This window comes from Chaetura pelagica, unplaced genomic scaffold (genome assembly GCF_000747805.2).
Source record: "Chaetura pelagica isolate M959 unplaced genomic scaffold, ChaPel_1.0 scaffold24, whole genome shotgun sequence".
In the NCBI taxonomy this organism is placed as follows: domain Eukaryota; kingdom Metazoa; phylum Chordata; class Aves; order Apodiformes; family Apodidae; genus Chaetura; species Chaetura pelagica.
Genome location: NW_009953077.1, coordinates 3776163 through 3795084, shown reverse-complemented (window position 1 = coordinate 3795084; position 18922 = coordinate 3776163). Strand labels below are relative to the sequence as shown.

Here is an 18922-nt window from a genome sequence, read left to right as displayed (position 1 = left end):
GACAAGGATTTACTAATGGGAGGTGTTTCACTCTTTTTTTTTTTTTTTCCCCCTTTTAATTGAATTACTGAATTTTCCTGTGCTGTGATCTGGTTTCAAAGATGGATTGTGAATAGTAAGGTTAATTTATTTTTTTTCCCTTTCATTCTGCAGTATGTACTATCATTGCTTCAAGAAACTTAAAAAAGAGGAACACTGATTCAGTGGAACTGCAGTTGTCATGATTTGCACTGATAACATGGTTATTTAGCCTTGGTGTGCCAATTTTCCAATAGTGACCCTTACTGGAAAGGAAATTAGATGACTCACATCCACATTTCAACTCATTATGAAGTATTTGAGTGTTTAAGGAGGTGGAGCAATTCAGAACATCTGTATCAGACTTACATAAGAAAATAGTGTGGTTGGGGCAGCTGATTGCAGTATTTCTAACAGAAACAAAACTTGAAATGATTTTTGTGTGCAGTTAATCAGCCTGTGTTTCTGAAATAATCTCTGCCTTGACGTTAAAGCACATTGTGTAGCAGATAACAGTAATGCTTGAGAAAAGGCTGCAGCTCATCCTGGTGTGATGGGAAGAGGGAGGCAGGAGGGCAGCATTCCTGGGAAGCCTCAGCTGGCAGAGACAGGACAGCCTTGTTACACTGGGGCTGCACTCGTTTGGATCTTGTCCTGGGCTGATCGATGTGTTGTGTTGTGACTTGGTTCTCCTGTGACGTGGAGAAAATCCATGTCATTCTGCCCTCCCCTGTGTGAAATGCAGCAGCTGCAGTGGTCTGCTAGGACTGTACGTTGGCAAAACTGGTAGATTTATAACTGTGGAAGATGTTTATTATCGTAATTTTCAGTTTATTATCGTATGTCTCAGTCTAGATGTCTTCAAGCATGTTTTCTCCATAGACAATGTAAAAAATATGGTGATACTGAACCCTACCTTATTTCTTCTCTTCCCTGATCACTATCAGGGACAGTTTACATTTCACAGTGTATTTGGATACTCAAGTGTTTGTAGTAGATTGCCAATGTTAAGCAAATAAATTAGGAAGATTATTAATTGGAAAAGAACTTCCAGAAATGTAAGCAGTCTTTAATGAGCAAAGGATTTATTTTCCAATACTAGTCCTTAATATTTTCTCTAATAAATTAATTAAACTGCATACAGAGCCTGTTCTGCAAGGATTGTATTCAGACACAGGCCAATCTCACCAAGGGATGCAAGCTTCTTGTCTAGAAACAATTGAGATTTGAATTTGAAGCTATTTTAAAAAATGTTCTATGCTTTTCACTAGCCTGAAAAGTAAATAAAAGGTGGCACAATTTGTAACTGTAACTTGCATTATAGAGCATTTCGTTTTGTGTTCACTGTTCTCAGTGAAGAAGCTGGTTAAAGCTGAAGGAGCTTACTGCTCATTCAGTTTCATTTCCTCTGAAACTAAGATGGAAGGAGAGATTGAGAAACAGTGTCCTGTGCACGGTTGGATTAGTGTGCTCTTCTAGCTACAGAAGGCTGTTTCGTGGCAAAAAGCAAGATGACCTGGCCTAAACACACAAAGACACAATAAAGATTAGTCACTTGGATTATGTTCAGGAGTTAAATTTTCTGTGGGTGGGGTACTTCATTGTCTGTGTCTAGAAGGGTAGAGTGCTCCCTCTTCTAACTCTGTGGGCTGTGCTGTGCCTCTACAGAGTGTAACTCTGAAAACAGTAGATTTTTAATACACAGGTTCACTCTGGAGAGAGCTTGTCAAAGCAGTTGCAGGCTGGGTAACCCTCAGAAGGGTCCTGTAGCCTAAGAAACAAGAGAATCCTTCCTTGAAAACATGGTTAAAAGACCATTGTTGTTACTTAGGAGGATCTGTGACAGTTTGAGTGTGTGGGTTCCAAAACTAGCTCCAACTCTGTTGTTTCGTGTACTTCCATAAAATAGCCATGGCTCGAGGTGTAGCCAGATGTGTTTGCAATAGGTTGTGCTGTAGATGTATTTTGGGAGGCGGATAATGTCCCTTAAATTGCCTAGCCTTTTAAAGCTGCAGTGGTAGTGTCTTCTGTGGAGAAAACAAGTGAGTTAATTTTAGAAAATTAGCAATTGGTCTATTGACAAAGTCTCTTTTTAGTAAAACCATTTTATACCGTTCATTTTTAATGTCATATTCCTCTGTATTTACTAGCATGATCTCTGGTTCTTGATTCCACTGAGAGATTAACTTAAAAACTTCAATTTTTTTTCTCAGTTATGGGAGGAACCAGTCATCAAAGTAATTTTTTTTTTTTTTTTTTACTTAATTTATTGATAATGTTACCATGTAAAAGGAGAAACAGTGGTCAGTTGGATGTGACCTCTACTGAACAGGTCTCTTCTTACTTGTGCAGGGATAGATTTTCCTTGATGATCCTCATTGTACTGAATGAGTAATACTTCTCCCAAAGAGGCAAAGTCAGGCAGCATGTAAGTTCATAGTAGAATAGGATAATTAATTTACCTAATTTAAACTTAACTCCTGCCTGATCACAGTGTTTCTAACTTTTATGATAACAAGTGGGTAACATGGGTAAAAAAAAAAAAAGGTGTTTTATGACAGCTGGGCTATAGGGTAAGCCAAGCTGGAGGGCATGACCTAAACTTCCTTTGGTGGCAGTTTCAGTGTGTTTGATAAGTCATACACCATGTTGCAATTTGCCAGAAAAAAAATGCTTCTTTTAAAAAATAAATAAATAAAACTTTTAACTCTTTAGCTAAATTAGTTTCTAATTGCTAAATCTGCTTTCTAGAATGGCACTAATGAATTCGTAGTATTGTAGTAGTGGTTTATGTGAGGAGAAGTTTCTGTGGTATGCAATTAATTTTTTTCAGTTAAACTTGTTCTATTAATTCAGTTAACCATTTCAGAAAAAAACATGATGTTGGTCCCAAATTTTAATTAGGGTGGGGAGGTAACACTTTGTATCATTGGATTGAGATCCTAGCAGTAGGAGGGGAACCGAACACTGCATTTGCCTTAAATACCTGTACCTGCAAACAAGCTGCATTCTCTTTTAGTCACTAAAGGAGCTTTTTCAATTTATTTCTTGCCTGGAGAAGCAAATGCCTTATCTTGTGTTTAAGGACAGGTTGTTTGTATGCTGAGGACTTGTCTGAAATTGCCTTGTGACCTGCATGAAGCTGTGGTGTTAATTTGTGCACTGTTGATGCTAGTCCCTCTGAATGCAGCTCTGCCTTTTCCTGTTCCTGTCAGGGATATGTTTCTAATGGGCCAGCTGCCTGTAGCAGTTATGCTCAGCTGTCTACAAAGTGTATGATGATAGACTTCCTGGAAAATTTCCCTGGAATATTGTATTTTTAGTATGTATTACAAAGGGATTTATGTAAACAGACATATTTAGTACAGGTGAACTGTTTATAAACCAAGGAGAGATGCTTGTAGACACGTAATAATAACCTCTTGGATCTGGGTGTCGGATGTCTGAGTAAAACCACAAAATCCAGGAAGTTCTCTCCCTGCCACTTCCCCTATAGGCAGTTTCAGAATGTCTTGTTGTTACATGTTACTTAAAAATACAGAGAAGTTGGTGTCTTTTAAAAAATAGTAGTAAGTCTTTGTGTATTTAATTAAAGTTTATTATTTTAGGCCTAAAGTAAACCCACATCAGCTTTCTATTGGGACAAACAGAAAAAGGACCAATCCAGTACATATTTAGCAACCTTCTCCTCAAAAGACTCTTGCATTCTCATTTTCTAAAACCCTTTTGCAGTTGCAGGGTGTCTTGGCTTACCCTGGCATGATTGTTATTGCTTCAGTATGGGCTCTCATGCCAGATCTGGCTTGGCTGATGCTGAGGGTTGCTGGGCTGTGCTCAGCCGAGCAGGTTCATCCTGACTTCAGGGACATAGCTTAGGGTTGTTTAGGCTGCAGGTAAGCAGGGGTGTCCCAGGGATTGGTTAGGGGGGTGCAAACTTTCCTTCTTTTGGGGGTAACCAGAAGGGACTGTGGAAAGTTGGGCAAAGTTTTGGTGGTTTTCAGTGGGATGTTAATCTGTGTCCATACTAGAGCAGTTTGGCAGATTACAGTTAGTGGTGATTCGAGCTGGTACCACACTGATGGATGAGCCAAAGTGAGATTAAACCATTTTCTTCACATTAAGGAGCTGTGTGTGGGCAGGACCCTGGGAGGGACGCTCTCAAGTAGTTTCTTGTGTTAACATTTGTCTGAAAGACACCACAGTTCCAGTCCATGCGTCACTGCATAGTTTATAAAATGACCTTGCAGTTACTCACACCTGCCAGGCTGATGAAAGTACCAAGATTTCATAATTTTGAAACCATTCTGTTTAGGCTGAGTTTTAAGTTGCCTGTTACCCACCAAAGGAATCATTGGTCGCTTGTTTCTTAGGCACTTCTTCCCTGATTTTGGGGAGGTGGCCCCTGAGTAAAATGTCTGGAGCAGGCCATGGCTGGCATGGCAATCAGTGTGATTGCACCTGAGCTATGAGGCTTAACTCCAGGGTGCATATTTTGGTTGTTTGCATGGGTTGTTCCATGAGCCAGCTGTGCTAAAATAGGCCAGTTGTTTGAAAGTCATGCTAATGATTTCTTGTGAATATTAACCTCACAGGAATTTCCTTTTTGTTTAACAGTAAATTGATGTTTGTTGGGTTTTTTTTGTGTGTGTGTCTCTAGCAAATTGGTTCTTATGTTTTGAATTTTCATGCTAAAATATTAAACTGAGGAAGTGTGTTGTTTGGGAAGCTGTAAAAACTAATTCCTCTGAAAGACCCTTGAGAACTCATATTTCTTTTTCTAAAAAAAAATAAATACAAAAAGTTTGTCCTTTATTTTCCTGCCAAACTTGGGAGGCTGTATGTGGCACTGAGTGGCTGTTGCTAAAATGTTTGATTTAGGAAGGCATCAATCTGGGGACTTGTTTGGTCATGTGCTATAACTGAGTGAGGACAAATCTGGGCATTTACCATTCTGTCACATTTCTGGGAACTGCATCCTTTTCTGGAGCAGTAAAAAATGATGTGCCTATACTCTTTTTGTCTTCCTTTGACTTTAGGAACGGACTAAGTTCTCTTCTGAAGTATTTCCAGACCACCCTGGTTTACAATCATAATTCACTATATCTAAATGTTTGCTTTTAACAGCAGCCATGCTTTTGAAAAGGACCCTGCCAACATGTTTCTTACAGCATGGAATAAATCTTGGAATGGACTAAAGCTAGTGAAGTAAATAGGCTGCTTAAGCTAATTATTCAGAACTAAGTGGTCTTGTTTACTTGGGTATTTTTTTCTATTTTAAAGACAAAAGTTGCAGCGTGTCCCATTGTCACAAATGTATAGGTATGCAAAAACTTTCTTTACAAGAGGGCTTACAAAATATGCCCAGCTTACTTGATTCAAGCTATTAAGGCTTAAAAATATTACTGGAATTGAAACTTGAATATTTTAAAAGGCCTTAAGTAGACTAAAAACATTTTATCTTTTTTCCCACTTGACAGTGTTTATAGATTAAAATATCTGACATGAACAAGTGCCTTGGGAATTAACTTCTGCAATTAGTGCTGTGTAGATCCTGGGCTTGATTCCCCCATTTTAATATGTCCTTTATTCAGTACCCAAAGGGGAAAAACATGCACTAATCATGTAACTCCCTTTATGTGAATGGATACATATTTTAAATAATTAGAAAACTTCTCATTCCCTATGCAATGTAGTGCTTTCCAGAGGTGAGAGGATGGGGATAGAAATGAAGTAGTGCAAGGAAGGAGAGGCAGTGGTAGGTAAGGGCAGGGAGTTGTCCAGATTTTCTTTCCCGTGGATTTTATGTAAAGTTGCAATTTATCATTGCTGCAGTAAAACTGCTGTTAGGTTTGGGTTTGTTCTCTCTTGTTTTCTATTAGTCTATTAGCAAAAAGTAGCTTTTATGTGAAGAGAAAGAAGCAGGAAATGGCAGGGAATGAGCTCAAGGTATTTATGACAGGGTGTGCTGTATTTAGAGACTATGTGGGAGTCTGGAAACTCGTGCTCAAACCATCAAACCATGACACCAGCAGAGCATTCTGATTGGGTGCTGTGGCCACCCTGACTTCTGCACTCTGAAGTTTGTTTGCAGAATGTAATGGGTAAGGTGTGTTTTTTTGTTTGGCTTTTTTTGTTTTATTTGTTTTTTCTTGGTTAGCCATTCAGTGGAAGAATCTTTAAGCTACAATCCCTCATGTCTATTCTTTTCTAACTAAATTAACCGACTAACAGTTGTTAGTTAATTATTTAATGTGAACATTTTTTCCAGATATTTTTAGAGTCCTTTTCAGATTTCAGGTGAAAGAAATTAAATGAAGCAATAGTCTTGTTTAAGAAGGAAGTTAGCACACTGCAAGAGAATCTTTATCTAGTACCTGGTGTATCTTACCTCCTGCAGCTTAGAGAGCTCACTGAGTATGCTGAGCACCATTCTTGCCTCACTTGAGTAACAATCTATTACTGGTAGCCTTCCTGCACTTTTTCAGTAGTTTCACTGATAGGGTATTACTGGGTGTTCAGGAAGGGGTGCTCAGGGCAGTGTTCCTGGGCAGCAAAAGGATAGACATCCTTACAGGAAGGTAGTGCCCAACCATTCAGATATTTCAGAAGACTATTGCTAGTTTTGACCATCAATAGAAATTCTTGGAAAGAAAAAAAAATAAATTGTGAAGGGCTCTGCTGTTGAAGGAGGGTGTTGATAGAGCAAGTTGCCAGTCAATAGCACATGTTGTTTGGTTTTCCCTAAGTGATGTTCTACCTTCTGCTGTTCCAGGATGTTTGTCAGTGAGAGCCAAAGCGCTGGCAGGAAAATTATGCTTCTGCTGTGAAGCAGGTGATAAAAATGCCTGCAGTAATCCAGTTGTGTACACTTCTTAGAAAACTCTGGGAAGGACCAACTCCTGTCTATTATTTTTCTCACTGGGCTGTTTCTGAAGGCTTGTAATTTTGGTCTGCAGTAATCACACAGTATTTCAGCGGGCAGAACTGAATCACAGTGTTTACACACACAAACGCAGAACTGCACTCTGAAGTGCATACACCCAACACACCTGTACTTTAAATATGTGTCTCCATTTAGGTCTTTAAAAGAGGTTTGCAAAATGTCATCATGCTGTGGTTGTGGCATTTTAGCAAAGATGCAGACAAATGATGAGAAAAAAGGAGATGTTGTCTCTAGGAACTTGGTGAAAATAAGGATACGGTGCAGTCTTTTTCACTTGGCTTTGCTTTTCTTGCTTCCTTTATTAGAAGTAGTAAATGGGCAATGAGATACGTGCCTCAGTGAGCAGAAAACTTTATTAAAATAAGCAAATGGAGCCCACGCTTCAAACTGAAAAACGTTTATCTGTTGGTGGCCAGCCTGGCTGCAGATGAGCTTGTGCTGTTCTCTCTTGGCATATCAGACCTGAATTTGGTCCTGAAAGATAAGGGGTCTCTGCCAGTGTTCCACTGTGCTGGTTTGTTTTTGATGAGTATAAATTTCTCCACTTTGTTTCCACCATTTCTTGGGTTTCTTTGATTTTGCCCAGCTTTTGCTAAAGTTCAGAGAGGTTCATAGTCTGTAGAAGTGAAGAATTTTAGTTGTATTTGTCAGGCCTAATCTCCTTCCTTGACACCAGAATCATTTTCCTTGGCATAATTCACTAGTAAAAAAAAAAAGGATATTTTATTTTTTTTCCTAATTTATGGGGGGAAAAGCCAGAGGAAGGACTTAAAAGACTCTATTGCTTTATTGCCTCTGCTGATCTTGCTTGGTAATAATTAATGTTAACTTCCTTAGTGACAGAGCTTTCTTAGGGTTGAAGAGAAGTGGGAATAAGAGCAAGAAAAATGCTGCTGGCACTCCACAAGTAGCACTATTTGTGCTTAAATGTTTGTCATTCTGTAATTTCTAGAGATGCCCATAGTTTGTCACTGGCATTCATGCTGTTTCTTGTGGACATTGCAATCAAAGTGGCTAAGTCTAATACGTGAATCCATTGTGCACACTTCTGTCTTTTCCAGTGTATAAATTAATTCATATAATGAGTATCTAGTAAGAGCCATGTATAATTACTCTAAATTCCACGGGTCACTCTTAAATCTTACCCATTTCTGCATGCACCAGTATGGAGCTTGTTTTTTCAAACCAAGGGGATGTCTGTTTGCTGGTGGCCTGGTGGAGAGGAGGCAGCCTGTGTTTCAGGATCTGGTGTAGTTGTCCATGTCTGTCTTTCTCCGCCCCTCTTGAAATTTGATTTGTATCTTCCTTTTTAGACCAGGCTTGGAAGAAGTGGGATTTTTGGATGGAGGTGAGCTGGCTGTGAACTTAGAGCACTAGAAGTGAAACTAATGCTGGGGGGTTGGGGGAAGCAGTTGAAAGCCCGTGGATAGGGATGCATTTGCACCTGGAAGTCAGGGTGTGAAAAGTATGTGTAAAGGTGCAAATGAAGGTGACAAAGCATGCCTGCACCTTTAGATTTTGCAGCTGTGTCGCTATCATCTGCTTTGCTGACAGTGTTTCTGACCCAACTTCCTTGACTTCAGGAGGCTGCAGCAGTTCCTGCTTCGTGTTTTACGTGGAAATGCTTAGATGGAGTGACCTTAAGCAACCCACAGCATTAGAGTTGATACTTGAGGGAGTACATACAGTGTTCCTTTACAAAATCAGTGCACAAGTTAAATATAGTTACAGATAGAGAACTTGTTACACAGATTATTGAAAGAGATTGGACCCAAGCTTTTTCTTTTGGCGGTTGCAGAAACAGAATAAAATTGATGTAATTTCTCTTAGGGGGGGAAAAATGTGTTTTAAATTGAACATGCTTTATTTGTCAGTGCTTATGTTCAGTGTCCAGCTTAGTGAGGTGAGGTCTTCTGAATTTGGACTTGGGATAATACAGCACTAATTTAACCTTTCACTGTTGTTGATAATCAAAACCAATTTTCACATTTGGTGGCTGTTTGGTGGTCAAGTGAAAATTGCTTTGCTGGATGTTCTGGAGTTGTGTCATTTTGTTTAAAGCTGTTAACAGGAAGCTGAACAGGAAAAAAATCCTGGAAAGTTCTGTAGCCAGAATCTCTGCTAAGAGGCAAAACCAGGATGAATGTAAAATCAGCTCTTTGCTCATTATCTTAGAGCTTGTTGTTCATTAAAACTGACTTCCTGCAATTGTTCCCAATGCATGGTGCATTCTGTGAGAAAGATGTTGGAGACTTTGGCTTCTAGGAAAGAAGGGCTTTCTTGGTTCCAGGCAGTGGGAAACATGTAAACTGACAGTTAAAAGGGAACTGTCACTGGGCATGTAGCAATGCCTTTGGCAGTTGTTTCTTACTCAAATGCACAAAGGAGCCAGAGTGACAACGTGAGAGGCAGAGCAATGATTTGGCTGCTGAAGGTTAGATTAAAGACTAATACATTTGTGTGAAGGACTCTTACTACTTCTGGTGGTATTTTTCTTGCAGTTTTGGAGATGCTATTGCGATTGGAATTGCTGTTTTGGCAGTGATCATAATCACTATTATTCTGTGCCTCACATGTTCATGTTGCTGTTTGTATAAAGCGTGTCGGCGACCACGGCGTAAGTACCCGTGAATTTATTTTCTTTTTCATATTTTTTAACAAGACTTCCCTTTCCACACACACCCCTCACTCCACCCAGAGAATTTGGTTCATATAAAAGGTGAAAATAATCTTGCCTGACCTCTCTGCTACAAAAGCTGTAATACCTAAAAATTAAAAATAAGGATTTAAGCCGCTTCAGAATGTGAGGTAGCAGAGAGATGTTTTGGAATTTTTTCTAGGCATTTAGAAGTTCTCTTTCCCCAGCCCCTCAGTGTGTGGATTTGTGGGGTTTTGGGTTGTTCTGAGTTTGGTTTGGTTTGTTTAGGAAAGCGGGAGATAGAATAAGGTATTATTTTTTTCCCAATCTCTTAAAAATGTACCTGAAAAATACACCAAAGGCCCAGGACTGCAACAGTGCGATCTTGAGCAGTCTGTACTTGTGGTATAAAGAAGAAGATCTTGAAAACAAATTACTGCAGTTCATCAGGAACCGTTAATACTCTTATTCAATAAGAGTTAAGAAGCAATGGTCCAACATCAGCTCCTGAAAAAAATAAATGATTTAATATGTATTTGCCTTTCTGACTGTTATTTAAAAACATGCTAACACATGTATTGATATGTAGGCGCCATACAAAAGGGAACTCATTTGGGCAAGCATTGTAGGAAGCACCTTACCCAATAAAGGAGATCTTTAGCACATTTAATGTTTAAAAGCAGGTAACATTTCAAAATTAGTAGTCTCATACCAAATCATGGATAACTTGGCTTCAGGGTTGAGTTCCTAGTTTTTGAACAGTGCAAGAAAATAATTCTTTGCTCTTTGTGGTTGAGAAACAAAGAGGAACAAGTTGGCTGCTCTCTCAGTACAGGAAGGCTCTCATTTCCACAGAGATGGATGGCAGGTTATTTAGAGACACTAATTTCTAAATCTTTAATGGAATTTTGAAAGTGGAATTGCCCAGATTTTGAAGTGCAAAATTGATCTGAAGAGAAAATGTGTTTTACATTACTGTTTTCCTGTCCCAGGTGATCTGCTAGAGCCACCAGCACTAACCATGGTCCTTTTGCTTATTTGTAGCTGTTGTCACCACCACTACTGCCACTACAGTGGTTCATGCTCCCTATCCCCAGCAACAGGGAGTGCCACCCAGCTACCCAGTGGCCCCATATCAAGGATATCAGGCCATGCCTATCCAGCCACAGCCGGGAACGCTGGTGGCCCCGTACCCTGCGCAGTATCCTCCCCCTTACCCCATGCAGCCACCAGGACCCCCAGCTTATCATGAAACGGAGGCAGGTAAGGCAGCACTGAGTGTTTCTTCATCTCTTAAGTAGCTAAAGAGACAGTCGCTTCAGAGCCAATCTTGAATTATTTATATGTATTCTATGGCTATATGAATGTAAATGTAAACTTTGTAACGCTCAAGCTGTGGTTGATGCTGTAATTGGCCCTTGCTGAATTTTCCCTAACACCATTTCTGTGCTAAACATTGCAAGAGGAGATGCAGCTGAAGCTGTATTGGCAGTTTGCTGCTATGTGATACTGTCAGTGGATCCAGTAGAATGTTTTACTAATTCAGCTGAAACTTCATATTAAATTCTAAGTCCAGTGAACAGATGTATAGCAGTTGGGTGTTCTTACATACCCTTTCCAACCTAATATTGCCTAGATGATTCAATTGTACACAGATGGCATGCTGTAGTAGTTTGTCACTATATTTATAGAATACCAAGTCTCTGATAAACTTCAGGCAAGTTTACCAATGACTAGCAGTGGAATTATCACATCTGTTTTCTTCTACTTTCCTTCTTTCACAGCATTGTTTTCCTGCAGCTTTACTGTTGCCATTAGTAATTCACAGTTTTGCTGGGAATAACTGTTCTCTGAACAACTGGCTTCTGACTGTTCAGAGAGGCCAAAACCAGGCTGTTGCCTGTCCCAGGATCTCCAAGCCCTCTTACATTGCTAATGTGCAAACCAGTCTCACATGTGAAAACACTGACTTGGCAGGCCTGCTGACTTTATTTTACAGTTGTAAACTATGAAGAGGTTGTGGGGTTTATGGGATTACCCCAAAGTGCTTTGGCTTCATCTTTATCATATGAAGGAGCCGGTAAACTAGTAATTTTGCTTCTCATACTCAAACTGTTGCTGGTTGGTTAGTTCTTAATATTCTTGTTTTTTCTTGTGAAAAATCTCAAAGTACTTTGCATGTTGCCAGCTGAGAATTTCTCAAAATGAGAGATCTTCCCTTTATTTCTCTTGCCTGTTAACCAGAGGGCAGTCTCTTAATTCCATCACATGCAAGGGAGAGAACACCTGCTCTGTCTCACAGGAGCCAAACCTACTCATTGACAAGATCAGTGAAAGATAACCACACCTGTACATTCCAGGGATCTGATCAATGCTCCATTATTTGAACTAAGTTGTGCTATTTGACAGACCTGAAATGAAGTTGTCCCTTGAGAGCAGATTGTCTGTCAACACTAGAAAACAAGGATATCTTCCAAGTGATGTAGATCTGATTTATACATCAGACTCTTCAGTGTTCTCAGTAGTGGTAGGACACTTTTTTATTTCAATTTTTTAAATAACTCTGTTACACTTAGCAGGAAAACCTTCTCCCTGAAGGAATCCTAAGATGCTTTTTCTAGTTCTTACTTTCACTTCTTGACATACTATCAGGTATATCCTGTTTGTGCATCTCTGACTTCCACTGGCTGGTGGTTTGGTTTTTTTTTTTTTTGACCAGATCCATTCTTTTTGGTAGACTATGTTCTCCCCTGAAGACTTAACCATGTGATTGTGGCTACCATAATACATGTGTACACTCAAGCATCAAAAAAACCCCACAAGAGCAAAGGTTTTGGTCATCTTTTAAAATGCAGATGCTTTATGAGTTAGCGCAGACTGGTCTTGAGTCCAATTAAGATGCTGCATTAGTTGAACCTCTTAACTGTGTGCTCAAAGTAGAAGTTGCCGTTATAGATTGGGAATTAAAAATGTAAATTTTACAAATATGTTTTTTCTTGTGTTTTGCTTTTGCAGCTGGTACTGGAGCCCCTTACCCAATCAGCCAGCCCCCTTACAACCCTGCTTACATGGATCATCAGAATCCCACCTATTGAAAAGATCTACTATGTTTCTGCATACAAAACTTTTTAAAGTATAATTTGTGCTGTTTACACTGTGCAACTGTCGTATATTTTTCTGGAAGACAGCAATCTTTTGTCTAAGTAAAGTAAAAGTTGTTTCAGTATCTATTTTTTTTAAATGCTCCAAGTATGAGGCAGGAGTATCTTTCTTGCAGAAGTTGTTAATTTATACCTCAAGCAAATACATGGAGTTTGTTCTATATACAGTGAGAAAAGCAGGAAGTAGTACTTCAGAAGTAAGAACCACAAGAACATTTGCTGTGCAATAATTTTGAAAGGAATAATCTAGTATGAGCTTTACTTGACACCCAAAGCTGTAGCAATCTTTTGCACAGTATTAAAACATAAAAACCTAATCTCTGTGGAACTACCTGATACATGTTTTATATGTTCTGCCTGTTTTGATGCTACTATTGTTAGGTAAAATACAATGTACTGCATTTAATTTACCATTCAAAAGGGAAGTTTCCTTTTTTGAAACACATTTTGCCTTCATTAAGGGGTAGCAAGCCACATTTAATTGTCTTTGAACTAGTTGCATTTTTCTGTGCTAAGTAGTGTGAACTGATAATTTCCTTGTTTTCTTTCCTAATTTTGAGGCTTAAAACCTGTGCCTTTATTGGGTGTTTTCTCAGGCCATTTTAATTTATAGCTAGAAATTAACAGCACAACCAAACTGTAGGTCACTTAGTGGAACAAATAGATAAAAAGCTGAAAACCTGAGAATTCTTAATAAAAATTATTGGACAAGTATTTGTTGTCCAAGTGTTATTGGACAAGTTTACTTAAGTCATGTGTTGTTGATGGGTTTGGAAGAAAAATTAGCACCTTAATTGTATGTTAAGCAGAAGTACCTGCCAGTGTTTAAAGGAAGGAGTTTATTTTACAGAAGAGATGGGATGTCAGAAATAGGTTGGGGTTTTAAAATGCTGTGGGTAGGTCACTGTCTGTCTCTAGTGGGAAGTGTAGATGGCAAGAACCAAGGGATGACAGATGTTCATTAATTCAGTCTGTGTTTGAATAATAATATGGAAGAGGGAGGGATGAGAAATCCCAGCCTAACGCACAGTAGAGATTAAATCTCCTTTTTGTTCTTAGCATCCCCATGAAGCTGAGCAGAGAATGAGAAGTTGGGGAACAGAAGGGTGGTAGATCTGCTTGCAGTGAGGTCATGTATTTTCAAGAAGGGGGTGCTCGCAGTTGTGAAACTGCTTGAGAAGTCCTCACGACTGACACCAGTGTTTGCAAGGCTTTTGGCTCCATACATCTTGTATTGATCAAACAAATTGTGTTTTTTTTAGTGTCCTCTACAATTCTATCTTTTCTAATGTTGAAATACAACTTGTTATTTCTCAGTAGAGCTGTCTAATCTGTTGTATGTATCACTGTGAAATAATTAGTGAAATAATTTTGACACATCTCATACACAGATGTTACTTTGTTAGAGAGGTCATTAATCCATTTGTCTTGAAATTCTACATTTGGGATATATAACTGTTTGAGAAATATTAATGGTGGATTTGTTTTACCTCATATGGTGGATGGAAAGTTCTACTTTCAAAGGCAGCCTTATTCTCTTGATTTTTTGAGTCTGTATCTGGGTAATTCCATTTTTTTTCAAGTAAGTCTTTGGGGCATTTCAGAAGAAACTTGTAGGGCACTTTTAGCATTGAGATTCGTGGCACCTACACTCTTCTGTGACACCTCTCTGAGAGTGTTGAGGTTAATAGCATGAAATGGTGCCACGAGGCACTAGGAGAGCACACACACCCTGTATCTCCGTGTTGCTCCTCTTTCCTGCCTCATAAGCCAATGCTTTGTTACATTGTTAGGAGCTGTGTGAGAACAACCAAAAATGGCCAGTGGCTTCTGAATGGAGGATGAAGTGTTCCTTCAAATCTGGAATTTTATGTGTGGGAGGGCACTGAGTAACTGCAGAACTAATTCCCTTGCTATGGATTCTGCCCCGTGTGTTTTTATTCCTACTGAAGGAGGGCAGAGGCTATCCCAGCACCTTGGGTAGGCAAGGGGCTTGCACAGGGCCTGGCTGGTGAGATGCAGCTCTCAGGGCACAGGTGCATGATGCCAGTGTTGAGCTTCACAGGGTTGTCACTCTGCACCTCTCTTCCTTTCCTCCATCTGGTGTGACAGAGCCTGCAGTTTGTGGCAGCATTAGTAGGGTTATGTTTTGGTTATGAAAGGAGAATCTGCGATTTCCTGAGAAGTTGGGTCAGTCATGGCAACATTAACAGAGGTCCCCAAATCTGAAGTTTTGGTGCAGATGTTGCACAGACCAAAAGAACTGCCCTGAGCACCACTGCATGTGGGAGGAGGTGAGGGATAGGGTTAAAGAGCCTGAAAATGTACACCTTTCCTTCAGTGAACATACAGTAATGATAACTATATACAAGTGAAAAGATGAATCATTGATATACAAGGAGCTAATTTAGTAGTAGTGTTACTGCTTGAGTCACAAAACTTGTTGAAAGAGGAGAAAATGGTCTGCTTTCCCAGCTTCATAATTGGAGCACTTAATCAGATCTTTCCTTATTGTTGGTGTATTAATCATTATTAACAATGAGGTGTAGGACCAAATTGTATTTAGTTACTGCCATGCAACCCGTTAAAACTTGTTTTCAGATAGTTAAGAGAATGGGATGGTTAAAGAACAGATGGAGAAGTTGATCCATAAACTTTTAGTTCAAGCACTGCTGATGTGTCAGTCCAAGGAGCTGTTGCCTTCATGTCAAACTAGTTATCTGCAGTGCCATGGGGGAGGGGGAGTGGAATTACAGTTTTTAATGTTGAAAGAACATATGTTCATTTTTATTATTTTTTTTTTAATTCTGTAAGTGCCTTTGTTTCAGAAGTGTTTTGTGAAACTAAGTACAGTAGTGTATTCTGTTGTGCTGAACTTACTAGGTAACCATTGTTGATTTTATTACATCCTGTAACCTAGCTTTGTATGTTGTTTGTAGTTTAAACATAAGTATACAGAAGAAGTGGCATAATCTCTATGCACCTTTGTAATAAATGCAGTGTTTTAAGTATATTCTATTGATTTTGTTTTCTTAGCCTCAATTTGAGTGTTATTTAGGAGTGTATCTGCAAAACTACCTTTTACTTCATTGTGTTTGACAGCTGGTGTTTCCAAATGTTCTTTAAGTCCCCTTGTATCTTGAATATCACTTTTGGTATTGTCAACTGAAACCTAATCAAAATTGCATGTCACAACATAGACCTAGAACAATACAAGCTCCTGAATGATATTCTGACAGTTTGCTTCAAAGCCAATCTAAAGGAGTTGCTTCCAAGGCCTTTTCTGGCCTAAGGAATAAATTCATTGCATTAAGTTTGAATGCATTAGCTCACAAAGGCCAAGACATTTGAAAAGTCTAGTGAAGACAAGATGATAGACTTAGAAGAAGTCTATAATTTGATGAAAGTTTAGTATCTTGTCAACATGTATTTTGATTTGTGTGTTCAATATCATGCCTCATCTATCAACTTGGCGAATTCAACATCTGGTAAGTGATGCTTTCTATTCTGTGAAAACATTTTTCATGTTTTTGTGTACTTCAAATAATCTTGAAAGAACGATTTTGAAAGGTTCTCTTCATGCCCCTGACTCAGCCCTTTACCTGAAAGTATTTTTAGTAGGTCAAGAATGTTTTTCTTAAGACACCAACTAGCACTGGACTGGTTGAGGGTGTTCAGTATAGAAGCATTATTACCTTGAATATCCAGCCAAGTTTCCAGTGTAGGATTTAAAAGAAAGGGAGCCCCCCCACACACACTTCTTCTGAAAGAGTTGTTTACTGTGGATAATGTAGTTTTGTAATGTTACTTCTTGAATTTGAGTTCCAGCTCCAGTTGATAATGTGTTGCAGCTGAAGTGTAGATCATTTCACTTCCAATTTTATTTCTCTTTTTCTCAACAGAGTTTCTATTATTCAAGGTTCCAAAGATATCTTCACACTGAAAAATTGCAGCAAAATGTTGTATAGGAGAGCAGAATGCTGAACTAAAAAGCTGAGAGCCCAGGGTCAGGTGAGGAATACTGCTAATTATGTTTTTGTCACATTTAATCAGCAGTTGTTTATGGTAATATGAATTTTTCCAGAAAAAAAAATTGGCATGCATCTTAAAATCCACAGCAGGGTTGCATGGAGAAACTGGACACAAAGGAGGAAAAAACTTTAGCAATTATTTCCAAACAAGCAGTTGAAGTGACTTTTGTATTGGTTACTGAAGACTTTCCATTCTAGTATTTCTTGCTCCTAAAGTTGGTTTTCATGGTTCATTCTGGTGCTTGGCCCTGGAACGAGGTAGGATCTGCTTTACAGCCTACAGTGGGACAGGGCCTTTACAGTGGGACAGGTGTTGCAGTGAAGTGTGCTGTAAAGTTCAGTAGCAAAACATTGTTCAGATACGCCCTGTGCCAGTTCACTAAATATTTTACATTATTGAAACACCATTTACTTCATCTCTGTACACAGCACCTGCTGTGCATCTGAATCCATGCCAGGGCCTCAGGTCCTCAAAGCACCACAGGAAGATGCTTAGCAATGCAGTGGTGCCTCCTGCACTGCAGCTGTTCAGGGAGTGGTGTCATTAGATCTGAAAGTACAAGTCAGCAGGGCTGTCATCCTCTCTGCATCAAGTTGTCAGAGGAATGGGTAAGGTAGCAGAGGGATCTGCTTTCTTCATCTGGCTCCTGACTAGCTTTAGTCCTGACTGCTCAGTACACTTCACTGAGGAGGAAAAAGCCAACTGTTCTTAGCTTTGAGCAAAGGGGAAACTCCAGTTGCCATACCCATGGGCAAGAAAACTGAGGAATGTAATAATCACTATGAGTGTTTTTTGTTGTTGCTCAATACTCTCTTACTCAGTCCTGTGGCTGTGCTTGCTGCCAGAGTAAATTCCTTTCTCAGTTAATGCAGAGGCACAGCTTATCTAGAGCATGTTGGGAAAATGCAAACTGGCCTTGAAAAAAGAGCTGCTATGCTGTGAATTCTTCAGGGAGTGTCTGATAAGTACAGTATGTTATTTTTTGGTGATGAAGATAGTAAACCAGTAGCCCTATAATCTGTAAAAATGCTTGAGGGTTGATCAGCTGTTGCATAAATGTTGGATCTCTCTCATCACAAGAAAAAAAATCACAGGAGAATGTAAAAAGAAAATAAATAGTGAATACAGTCTTGCAATAATCCTGGCAAAAGAGTGGTTGCTGTAAACGACATAACAGATAATAGCAGTTCTGTAGGTGTTCCTGTGTCTGCCTTTTCCCTTCAGGAGTGCAGCTGCATTTTTCGTTAGGAGCGTGAATTGTTCAGGTACAGAAAATGCCTTTGTTTCCAAGCTATGGTTTAATGTCCTAACACCACACTGTTAAGTGTTCTACAGTGAAGGTGTAGGGCTGGGGGGGATGCTTGCTTTTATATAGCCTGGGCTACACCACTTTGAAGTCCAAAGTAGGAAGAAGACAATCAGAGTGGAGATAGACACCTCAGGCAGTTGTCTGTTAGAGTAGGTGGATGGGAAGAGATGCAATTCCAGAGGGAAGAGTCAGGTATTTTCCTGGATTTTTTTTTTTTCCACAGATAACACTTCCGTTTATATAAAGTTTAGCACTAGTACACTTCTCCATTTTACCAACTTGTCATACACACACCCTTTAAATGAGGCCAGGAATTTTTTTAACCACTTTCTGTAAATTCGGATTGTTGCAGCAACTTGGGATTCCTTTCCTGGTTTTTGTCCAAACTCCACTTAACAGTTCATTTGGTTTCAATTTGGGATTTAAATGCATCTTATCTCTATAAACTCAAATTATGTTTAAAGAAATGAAGTGGTAAGAACAGCATAGAGCAGCTGAAAAGCGATGGTAGATCACTGAATGTTGGGATAGCAACTACCACATCTTTGTTAGGACAGCTCAGTTTGCCACTCACAGCAGGCTAATTGCCAGGGACTGCTGTACCACCCCACAGCTCATGGGGCTATTTATAAATAATTTTCTTAATATTTATTTTGGCTTTGAGTAAGGAAGGGACTTTTAACTGGTACTTTCAAGATCTGCTCTCTAATCTTAAAAGCCAGGAAGTGCTGCAGTAGGTTTTTTTGTTGTTGTTGTTTTTGGTTTTTTCCTTGGTTTGTGGTTTGGGTTTTTTTTAAGTGGACAAGTCACATGATTTTGTC

The 18922-nt window shown here is 39.3% G+C and overlaps 1 protein-coding gene across 1 annotated transcript; it reads left to right on the top strand.

Moving 5' to 3' along the window:
• The first annotated feature begins 9336 nt into the window (after positions 1-9336).
• On the top strand, positions 9337-12694 carry SHISA5 (shisa family member 5). The gene is made up of 4 exons (XM_009996948.1): positions 9337-9362; positions 9463-9578; positions 10644-10862; positions 12615-12694. Exons 1-4 carry the CDS (start codon positions 9337-9339, stop codon positions 12692-12694), a joined length of 441 nt encoding a protein of 146 aa, XP_009995250.1.
• Positions 12695-18922: the final 6228 nt, after the last annotated feature.

What these genes read in the sequence shown, in the direction of transcription:
- SHISA5 (XM_009996948.1), top strand. Translation starts at nt 9,337, where the DNA reads ATGCACAAAGGAGCCAGAGTGACAAC. An exon ending in AAAGGAGCCAGAGTGACAAC is followed by an intron (nt 9,363 to 9,462) that starts GTGAGAGGCAGA and finishes TTTTTCTTGCAG; the next exon opens with TTTTGGAGATGCTATTGCGA. An exon ending in TTATCATGAAACGGAGGCAG is followed by an intron (nt 10,863 to 12,614) that starts GTAAGGCAGCAC and finishes TTGCTTTTGCAG; the next exon opens with CTGGTACTGGAGCCCCTTAC.